At 47.1% G+C, this 11169-nt stretch overlaps 1 protein-coding gene across 4 annotated transcripts in view; it reads right to left on the bottom strand.

The window, feature by feature from the left end:
• Positions 1-868: 868 nt before the first annotated feature.
• Positions 869-11169, bottom strand: part of CRCP (CGRP receptor component) — a 40386-nt gene continuing 30085 nt past the window's right edge. For all 4 annotated transcript variants that reach the window (XM_019031418.4, XM_055347002.2, XM_055347001.2 and 1 more), the window contains 2 exons: positions 10088-10145; positions 869-3238 (listed from right to left, as the gene is read on the bottom strand). In XM_019031418.4, coding sequence (XP_018886963.1) covers positions 3089-3238; positions 10088-10145 — 208 coding nt within the window. In that variant the 3' untranslated portion in view covers positions 869-3088. The remainder of the gene's footprint in view (positions 3239-10087; positions 10146-11169) is intronic.

The following is an 11169-nucleotide window of genomic DNA, read 5'->3' as shown; positions in this document are numbered from 1 at the left end:
TTAGCCATCCCCCCCAACCCCCACTACCCTTCCTAGCCTCTGATAACCATTCTTCAAATCTCTACCTCCATTAATTAAGTTGTTTTAATTTTTTTTTATTTTTTTTTTGAGACACAGTCTCACTCTGTTATCCAGGCTGGAGTACAGTGGCACGATCTCAGCTCACTGAAACCTCCGCCTCCCGGGTTCAAGCAATTCTCCTGCCTCAACCTCCCAAGTAGCTGGGATACAGGTGTCTGCCACCACACCCAGCTACTTTTTGCATTTTTAGTAGAAATGGGGTTTCGCCATGTTGGCCAGGCTGGTCTTGAATTCCTGACCTCATGATCCACCCTCCTTGGCCTCCCAAAGTGCTGGGATACAGGCGTGAGCCACTGAGCCTGGCCAATTTTTATTTCTGAAACATTTATTATTAATGTGATAGGAAAATTACACAGAATATATGTTCATTTCTTATAAAGTTAAGTCTTCCAGAACCTGGTTTAACAAAAAAATGAGGTTAAATTCAGGTCTCAAATATAAAAACTTAAACTTTTCTTGAAATCCAATTAAAAATGTAGATCTAGGCTGGGCGAGGTGGCTCACGCCTGTAATCCCAGCACTTTGGGAGGCTGAGGTGGGCAAGGTCAGGAGATTGAGACCATCCTGGCTAACACGGTGAAACCCTGTCTCTACTACAAAATACAAAAAATTAGCCCAGCTACTCAGGAGGCAGAGGAAGGAGCATGGCATGAACCCAGGAGGCAGAGCTTGCAGTGAGCCTAGATGGCGCCACTGCACTCCAGCCTGGGTGACAGAGCGAGACTTCGTCTCAAAAAAAAAGTAGATCATCTAAATAGAGTCAGTCTTTTAAGAAAAAAATCACACATTTTAGCCTCAGTCAGATTTCACTTTATTTGTATCGATGACAATATTAACTCTTCAGATTTATAAAATGACAAAACTTGATAATTACCTGGAAACAATTTATTATTAACTAGGTTAACCCTAAATCCATCAAGAAAAACCACCTAACATATTCAGTGTTAAAAAGAGACATTATGACTAGCCTGGCCAATATGGCAAAACCCTGTCTCTACTAAAAATACAAATTTTAGCAGGGTATAGTGGTACGTGCCTGTAAGTCCCAGCTACTCAGGAGGCTAAGGCACCAGAATTGCTTGAATCTGGGAGGCAGAGGTTGCAGTGAGCTGAGATCGTGCCACTGCACTCCTGGGTGACACAGCGAGACTGTCTCAAAAAAAAAAAAAAAAAAAGAGAGAGACAACAATGAGACAGATTGGCACATGTATGCCCTGAGAAATAAATCAACAGCTCCCACTAAAATTCTCAATACGCTAGACAGATTTAAAAGTACAAGCTGGTACTTTCTCTTTTTTGAGATGGAGTCTCACCCTGTCGGCCAGGCTGGAGTGCAATGCACGATCTTGGCTCACTGCAACCTCTGCCTCCCCGGTTCAAGCGATTCCCCCACCTCAGCCTCCCAAGTAGCTGGGATCACTGGCATGCAACACCACGCTCGGCTAGTTTTTTATATCTTTAGTAGAGATGGGGTTTCACCATGTTGGCCAGGCTGGTCTTGAACTCCTGACCTCATGATCCGCTCGCCTCTGCCTCCCAAAGTGCTGGGATTACAGGTGTGGGCCACTACACCTGGCCCCAATGTGGTACTTTCAATGTTGCCTGTAAACAGATTTCAGCTGAAGCTCAGATGGTAAGGTTAAGATGCCTGGGGACTGGGATGGATGGATGGGCAGGAGGGTTGGAAGAGAAGTAATCCAATTAGCATTGAAAAGAAGAGTGCCAATTTGGAAAATCGAATGTCTATGATCATTTTCTTCCCTAAAACAGGGAAGAAAGTGAATGTGGAAAATCCGATTTTCAGCAATATTCGCAGGATCTAAGGCAACAACCACATGCCATGCCTGGGGCAACTATACTTTCCAAATCCTGAATATTAAAAAGGTTTTCACATGGTAATCATCTTAATATTTTCTTTTTTCTAGATGAAGTTTCGCTCTTGTTGCCCAGGCTGCAGTGCAATGGTGCAATCTTGGCTCACCTCAACCTCTGCCTCCCGGGTTCAAGCGATTCTCCTGCCTCAGCCTCCCGAGTAGCTGGGATTACAGGAATGTGCCATCACCCCTGGCTAATTTTGTATTTTTTTAGTAGAGATGGGGTTTTTCCATGTTGGTGAGGCTGGTCTCAAACTCCTGACCTCAGGTGATCTGCCTGCCTTGCCCTCCCAAAGTGCTGGGATTACAAGCATGAGTCACCGTGCCAGGCTAATTGTGTCCTTTTTAAAGGAACAAACAATTTGACTGTTGTGCAAATGAGGCTCACCTGGTCTGAATATGAAGCACCTGCCCTGGGCTGCTGTCTCAGGGCAGGAAAGTGGGGTGGTCAGAAAGGCAGCCAACACTGTTTCTGCTGCCACTGTCACTAAGCCTGGAGTGCCTGTTTTCAACTGCAGTGATCTGGTCCCTAACATTTAGCCTAAATAGTGAGCTGGTAAACAAAGCCCCTGCCAGCAGAGAAAAGGGGCTGTAGAGCTGTTGAAGGATTGGCCAGGCCGGTTCTTTTCTTATCTCTGTTGTTCTCGAGGAAATTCCTCTAAGGTGAGCCAAGGTCAGTGGCTCATTTTAACTTAGAGTAACTCTGTGGGGACTCTAACCAGACTTCCAACAGTGCTCTGGGCCCCTGCTTAGTAAGTTCCCAGGGAAGCAGATGAAACTAATTAGGACATGGCCCACCAAAGGCGACACAAGCATTTTCCCCGCTGTGCACAGAGACCTCCCCACAACTGGGGCAAAGGCCATGGAGGAAATCTTTCAAGCACAGAGGGGTCCGCGGTCACTGTCCCCACCTTCAGCTCTCTGCCCTGACAACCTCAGCCTGTTTTCACCATGTTTCTTCTCCCCAAGGCACAAATATTTCTTTTTAACTTATTTTTGTGATGTACCCAACTAACCACAAAGCCAGGCCTGCTGGGATGAGGATAAAAATCAAATAAACAATCCTCTCAACGTCCAGGAAACGGCTGCCAGGCCTTCTGACTTCATGAAACGCCGGGGCCAGCTGTGCTCTTCTATGCTGGGTCCTCTTCGTCCATTGCCACATTGCTGTTGGTATTCTTCTTCTGCTCAGCCTCTGGCTCTGCAGGCAGAATGCTGGTGACGGTGTGGAGAAGAGCTTCAATCTGCTCCTCCGTGAGCCGCTCTTCACTCTCTTCCACCATCTGCAGAAGGAAAGAAAATCCTCCAGGGTTACAAATGAAACTTACAGCCTTGGGCAGCACTGCCCACTGTGCTCATGGTCTCAGCCCGGCCTCCTGGCACACAGACCTCACAGCCTGGGTCCTCGTGAGTCCTCTCCACCTTACAGACGGAAGGGTGGAGCCAAGTCACATCCTGGACTGAGCCAATGCGACTGATCAAAATGGGTCAGTAAAAACCAAGTTGTAGGATAGCATTTTTCTTTAAAGAAAAGGAAAACCCCCAGCCTGGGAAGCATAGAGGAACCCCATCTCTTAAAAACAAACAAAAAAAATCAACCAAGCATGGTGGTGTGCGCCAATAGTCCCAGCTACTCGGGGGGCTGAGGTGGGAGGATCACTTGAGCCCAGGAGGTCGAGCCAAGCACTCCAGCCTGGGTGACAGAGTAAGACTTTGTCTAAAAAAAAAAAAAAAGAAAAGAAAAAAATGAAAAAGCTAAGTTATATAACCACACACACACACACACACACACACACACACACACAGAGAGAAGTGGTGAACAGGTTGCATATGCATCTCGAAGAAGTTAAATGGCACTTTATGTACTTTTATATTTCACAAGCACATCAGTAATTTTTTTTTGGGGGGGGGGGGCAGGACAGAGTCTTGCTCTGTCGCCAGGCTGGAGTGCAGTGGCACAATCTCGGCTCACTGCAACCTCCGCCTCTCAGGTTCAAGCAATTCTCCTGCCTCAGCCTCCCGAAGAGCTGGGTCTACAGGCACGAGCCACCACACACAGTTAACTGTTCGTATTTTTCGTAGAGACGGGGTTTCACCATGTTGGCCAGGATGGTCTCAATCTCTTGAGCTTGTGATCCACCCACCTTGGCCTCCCAAAGTGCTGGGATTACAGGCGTGAGCCACTGTGCCAGGCACACATCTGTAATTTAATGAACTGTATCAGCAACACGGTTGATGATGCCCACTATGTGCCAAATGGTTTGGAGTCTTCTTCTAATCCTCACTCCCACTAGCAACAGCCCTGCAGGGAGGCCTCCCATGTGTCTGGAGCTGCATCTTGCACTTCCCATCCGGCATTTCCTTTCGTCCTCCCAACAATGCTGCTAAGGGGTAGAACTGGAATCCCCAGCCAGAACTGCCCAGTCTAAAACCCACAGTCCCCCACGCTGCACACCACACTGCCCATCAAAGGTCCACGTAAAACCTGGTTTCTGATGTGGTCCCAGAAATCTGAACCTAGAGATGATACCCACAGCCTGAGCCAGTTTCCTTAGCTTCGCCCCTAATTCTAAACAGAATTAGGTCATCAGCTGCCTTTTTAAAAGCAGCAGGCAGGCAGTCAAGTTGCTTAACCCTGTTTGCTTGGTGGCATCAACCATCAATCACAAACACCTTTCTCAGCTCAAGGTGGCCAGATTCTATTCCATGGCATACCCCACAGCAATCTCTGAAATCCGGCAACTGGGACCACAGGGAGTTCCAGAAAGAAATCCTGGCAGACTGAAGTAAAACAAGATAATAAGACAGGCCTGCAATCCTGGAGAGGATCCCAGTCTGACCACCTCCCTTTACAGACAACAGCACAGTTCAGGAAGTCATGTGACATGCCCAAGGTCACACCATGAACTCCTGGCAAAACCCTGGTCTCTCCACTCACTTCAGCCCACAAGTGTTTCTGCAACTAGATAATAATCCTGGTGTCCCAGGATGGGGGAGATCCTGAGTGAATCAATGGGGGCTACTCCCTATGATGCTGTGAAATAAAATGACCATTTTCTAAAGATTCCATGGCTCAGGAAAATGTAAATTCTCTTCTGAGAAAGAAACAATCTTCAACCCCCCCCCCCTTTTTTTTTTTTTGAGACAGAGTTTCACTCTTGTTGCCAAGGCTGGAGTGCAATGGCATGACCTTGGCTCCCTAGCAGCTGGGATTACAGGCATGCACCACCACACCCAGATAATTTTGTATTTTTAGTAAAGACAGGGTTTCTCCATGTTGGTTAGTCTGGTCTCGAACTCCTGACCTCAGGCGATCCACTCACCTCAGCCTCCCAAAGTGCTGGGATTACAGGAGTTAGCCATCGCGCCCGGCCAAAAACCCATTTTTAAAATCAGACATGGGGCCGGGTGCGGTGGCTCACGCCTGTAATCCCAGCACTTTGGGAGGCTGAGGTGGGCGGATCACAAGGTCAGGAGATCGAGACCATCCTGGCTAACACAGTGAAACCCTGTCTCTACTAAAAATACAAAAAATTAGCTGGGCGTGGCAGCGTGCGCCTGTAGTCCCAGCTACACGGGAGGCTGAGGCAGGAGAATGGTGTGAACCCAGGAGGCGGAGGTTGTAGTAAGCCAAGATCGCGCCACTGCACTCCAGCCTGGGCGACAGAGCGAGACTCTGTCTCAAAATAAATAAATAAATAAAATAAAAATAAAATCAGACATGCAAAATTACAGTCTGTAAAAAGCAGTAATCTAACATGTACTGCCCCCAAAGAATAAAGCAGGGAAAGGAGGGAAATAGCCAAGATTTGATTATTTAACCTGGAGAAAAGATGATCTCTGTTTGAGAAAATAATGTGCAGAAAAGAATTTTGCTAAGTTCACTAACGGCCAGAGCTTTTATCAACATCCAATCCTCCTTAATTACAGTCAAGACCTTTTTTTTTCAACCTAAGGTTCCCAGTCACAGGAAGAAACCCTAAGCTGCATTAAACTAAATGAAATATAAACAAAAAAGAAACTTTCAGAAATAAAAAACTTACTAGCACGTCTTGGATCACTAGGATAAATGACAATGACTACATTATCCCTCACCCCCACCTTTTTCTTCCCCAAAGAGAGTGGGTCTTACTCTGTCACCCAGGCTGGAGCATACTGGCGCAATCATCACTTACTGCAGTCTCAAACTCCTGGGCTCAAGCAATCTTCCTGCCTCAGCCTTCCGAGTAGCTGGGACTATAGCTATGTGCCACCATGTCCAGCTAATTATTTTTTATTATTTTTTGTAGAGATGGGGTTGCCGAGGCTGGTCTTGAACTCCTGGGCTCAAGTGATCCTCTCACATCACCCTCTCAAAGTGCTGGGATTATAGACATGAATCACTGTGTCCGGCCCTTCACCTTTTCTTTCCAACACAGGAGAAACAGTCCAAATAAAGAAGTAAAGTTCAAAGCACCATCTCAAGGTTCTCAGATACCAACCATTTCAGGTAGTTGAGAACATAAGGGGAAATAAAACTTAAAAATCCAAAGTATCAACAGCTGGGTTAACATAAATGATACATTTATTATCTCAATCCCAGGAGCATCAAACTGGGTTGCCGACCTCCAAAAATGGCAACTTGAAGTTGCCAAACCTAAAGTCCTACTTTCCTCAAAATGATTCAAAGATCTGATAGCAACAATGTATACTATTAAATATTTGATCCAGAACAGTTCACTGAATCTGGCTTTCTAAATTTCAACTTTCTCTAATGTAAAATGAAAGTAACGCCTACAGCGAGGACAAAAGGAGAACATATGTAACAGTGTTTTACAAGCAATAACGCTCTATATGAGTCAAGACTTCATAATCATGAAATTACTAACAGGCCTAGATGGTAGTGCTGTTCAGGGCAGTGGCCTGTGAGGTCACAGGATTCACTGACCTCAGGCCGGAGGGCTCACAAATCATTCCAAATCAATACACAACCGGGCACAACAAGTCCTAAGCTGGGTGGCCACCTCATTTCCTCACCAAGCCTCTGAGTCAGCAGGCAGTCATCAGAGGGCCACAGCAAATCACAGCCCAGGCGTAACTGAAGAGGTGAGGCTTCAGCCTCCACAAGACACCTGGCTTCCAAGTGAATGCTAATAAATGTTGGATGCTGGGACTGTTTTCTGAACCCAGGGAGAAAAAATGGCTCTAGTGTTAATATAGGGAACTTCTCACTCAAGTCCTTTGTGCTTGCCACTGTAAGTGAAACCTTTTATTTCCTTTTGTTTTCTAGAGAAGGAGTTTCGCTCTTGTCGCCCAGGCTGGAGTGCAGTCACGCTCACTACACTTGGCTCACTACAACTTCCGCCTCCCAGGTTCAAGCGATTCTCCTGCCTCAGCCTCCCAAGTAGCTGGGATTACAGGTGCCCGCCACCATGCCCAGCTAATTTCTGTATTTTTAGTAGAGATGAGGTTTCGCCATGTTGGCCAAGCTGGTCACAAACTCCTGACCTCAGGTGATCCACCCACCTCGGTCTCTTAAAGTACTGGGATTACAGGCGTGAGCCACCGTGCCCGGCCATTTGCTTTTTTTTTTTTAAAGACAGGTTCTTGCTCAGTCACACAGGCTGGAGTACAGTGGCACTATCATAGCTCACTGCAGCCTTGAACTTCTGGGCTCAAACAATCCTCTCACCTTAGTCTCCTGAGTAGCTGGGACCACAGGTGTGCGCCACCATACCTGGCTAATTTTTTTCATTTTTTGTAGAGATGGGGTCTTACTATGTTGCCCAGGCTGGTTTTGAATTCCTGGCCTCAAGCAATCCTCCCACCTTGGCCTCCCAAAGTGCTGGGATCACAGGCGCAAGCCACCATGTTCGGCCAAAGCTTTCATTTCTTATTCACTCTGGTGAGAAGCGATACTGCTACAAACCTTGGTAAACAATTTGCTACCTTTTGTAGCCAAATTCCAGAGTGGGAAGAATCTGGCTATAAAATGGTCCAACTACTGAGAAACAGCAGTTTCTACCAAGGCCTACCTACTTTGTAGAAACGAGAAGGAAACCATCTCAGGGGATGCCACACACATCTTTCTTCTCATCAAGCAAAAGTACCTGGCTTGGAGGAGCAAAGTAAAGCTTCTGAATCAGAAGGTCCCAATCAGCCACTCACCAGCCCTCTGGGCTAAAATGGAGAGGACACTTGCCCCCTTCCAAGACTATGGGGAGGGCATTCAAAGTGACAGACAATCACAGGCACCAGGACCAAGGACTGAGACCGTGTCTGGCACACCCCATGCACTCTTTTTTTTTTTTCCCCAAGATGGAGTCTCACTCTGTCACCCAGGCTGGAGTGCAGTGGTGCGATCCCGGCTCACGGCAACCTTGGCCTCCCGGGTTCAAGTGATTCTGCCTCAGCCTCCCAAGTAGCTGGGATTACAGGTGTGCGCCATCATGCCCAGCTAATTTCTGTACTTTTAGTAGAGATGGGGTTTTACCACTTTAGCCAGGCTGGTCTTGAACTCCTGACCTCAGGTGATCTGCCCACCTTGGCCTCTCAAAGTGCTGGCATTACAGGCATGAGCCACCGCGCCCGGCCCACCCCAGGCACTCTCAATAGCAGCAAATCTTCCCCCAAGTAATGATACCACTTTCCACAGGCTGTGGCTGAGGTCACACTAATCCTCATCTCTTCTCTCTGCCTGTCATTAAGCCATGAGTAACATATGTTGCTGATTAAAGCTGGAGGAGACATGACATATGATCTTTAACCCAGAGGGACAGGGATTCGTTTCTTGCTGTTCTGTTTGTTTTTTCTCTCCTCTAAGCTCTAAGTTGAAACTCCAATACAGTGTAAAGCATGAAAATAATCAGGACACATGAGAAAGGGGTTTCTATTTAGCCTACAGGCGGGTTCCCAGAGAAAGGCACCCTTCATGGACGGAACTGTTCTAATTTAATTTTGGGTACATTCTGAAGGGCAAAAACAACCCTAGGAAGACAATGAACAATTTAGTAAAAAATTAAATACCCTGTGGCCTTTTAAAAAGTTTTTCCATTAGCAACTCTAAAAATCGTATTTTTGACCATTTTCTTCCATACTTTTCTAAAGGAAATTTGACAAAGAGCTAAGTATTTCTAAAACTGACTTTGGAAACTGCTTTATTCTCATTTTGTTAATTCTCTAAAGTTTCTTCTTCTTTTTTTTTTTAAACTGGCAATTAGACGGCCTGCTTAACACTTGTCAGGTACCGATGCTCTCTGCCCTGTAATAAGAAGGCAGCGGCCACAGCGTGCCCAGTGGTGGCCCGGGTATCTCCCTGGATCATTTCCCGGGCCCCTTATCCCATCGCAGGCCCCTCTACTCTGGCTGCCTCCTCCTATTCCAAAGCCTATGCTCTCAGTACAAAGCGGACTTCACAAGTGATGAGGCTGCACTAAATAAACGGTTTATGCAGGGAAATGGGATCACATTCGTGGTTTTAGATGTGATCTCTGACGGTGATGTGGGAGATGGACTTGGGGAGCCAGGGAGAATGGGGAGAGGATAACCACAAGAGCCGCGTGAAGAAATAATGGCAGAAATCAACGCAGTACACGAGGGAGAGAAGCAAGAACAGAAGACAGAAGAAACAGAACTTGGGGACTCCCTGACTATGAGATGAAAGGAAGAGAATGGCTTGCAGGTTTCCGGCGTGGGAGGCCAGGCCAGGAGATGAGCAAGGAAGGGAGCCGATGGGACAGCGCACACATGCTCCCCTCACCCAGAAGGAGAGGAAGCAAGAGCAGGGTGAAGGGTGGGCGTGGGGACAGAGAATGTTCACCAGAGACATGCTGAATTTCATGTTTTTTATGCAACATCTGGTTGGCAACAACGCCTACAGGGAAGCAATGGCCAGAATGGCCTGGACATCAGGGGAGTCGGAGAGCCGCCAAGTCATCAGCCAAAACCCTAGGGGAGGAATGAAATCTCCTCCAGTGTTTTGTGGTCCCTAAGTCCACACTAACTAGGATCAAACTGGCAAGGTCTCCTTTTCCTTAAGAAATGGAGTGGTTGGGCAGCCTCTTAAAAAAAACGCAGTTCCTGGCTTGTCCACCACAGCCATTCTACATCTCAGACCCACAGCAGCCTCCCCAGCACAGGCGCCCTTCACTCACCAGCTGGATCTCCACAGCAGTCACAGGCCGGTGGTTCAGCAGCTGGAGCTTCTCAGCTCTGTGGAGGGAAAGTACAGCGTTGACAACTCGCATAGCCCTAAGTCCTGAGTCCTGACTGAGCTGCACAGAGAATAATTTGCCAGATAAAAAATGGGAGAACCACTGGAGTGTGGCCCTCAGTTCCTTCAACTGTAAATCGAGAGAATGGGAACAGGAGAGTGTATGTGAGTGACTCCCAGCCCACGGTACGAATGGGTATCAGAGGCGTGATTGTAGGAAACAAAGCAGCAGGGCATATGCCATTTTAAAAACAGGGGGGTCATTTTCTTTTTTCCGAGACAGAGTTTTCCTCTTATTGCCTAGGCTGGTGCGCAGTGGCACGATCTTGGCTCACTGTAGCCTCTGCCTCCAGGGTTCAAGTGATTCTTCTGCCTCAGCCTCCCAAGTAACTGGGATCACAGATGCTCGCAACCACACCCACCTAGTAAATTTTTGGTATTTTTTTAGTAGAGATGGGGTTTCATCATGTTGGCCTGGCTGGTCTCAAACCCTCGACCTCAGGGGATCCACCTGCCTCGACCTCCCAAAGTGGTAAGATATAGGCGTGAGCCACCGTGCCCAGCCCAGGACGGTAATTCCTATCTGGAAAATGTGAAGAAAATAATGCTTTCTTCATCCAAATTATAGAAAGTACCAACTAACAAAATCACCTTAGGCCAGGTGTGGTGGCTCATGCCTGTAATCCCAGCACTTTGGGAGGCCAGGTGGGAGGATCCCTTGAGGCCAGGCATTCCCAATCAGCCTGGGTGACATTAAAAAACCTTACAAAAAAATTAAAATAAATTAGCTGGGCATGATGGGTTGCGCCTGTAGTCCCAGCTACCTGTAGTCCCAGCTACGGAAGGCAGAGGACAAGGAGGTGAGGCGGGAGGATCGCTTTAGCCTGCACTCCAGCCTGGGCGACAGAGCCACACCCTATCTCTAAAACTAAAAAATTAAAACACACAAAATCATCTTGTGTGGTCATCTCTTAGAAATGGGTAAATTCCTTTTTGAGATGAAGATTTAATATTTCCCAGATT

The sequence above is a fragment of the Gorilla gorilla genome, chromosome 6 (genome assembly GCF_029281585.2).
Source record: "Gorilla gorilla gorilla isolate KB3781 chromosome 6, NHGRI_mGorGor1-v2.1_pri, whole genome shotgun sequence".
Classification (NCBI taxonomy): Eukaryota; Metazoa; Chordata; class Mammalia; order Primates; family Hominidae; genus Gorilla; species Gorilla gorilla.
The sequence above is the reverse complement of the archived record's forward strand: the minus strand, read 5'-3'. Positions and strand labels throughout refer to the sequence as shown.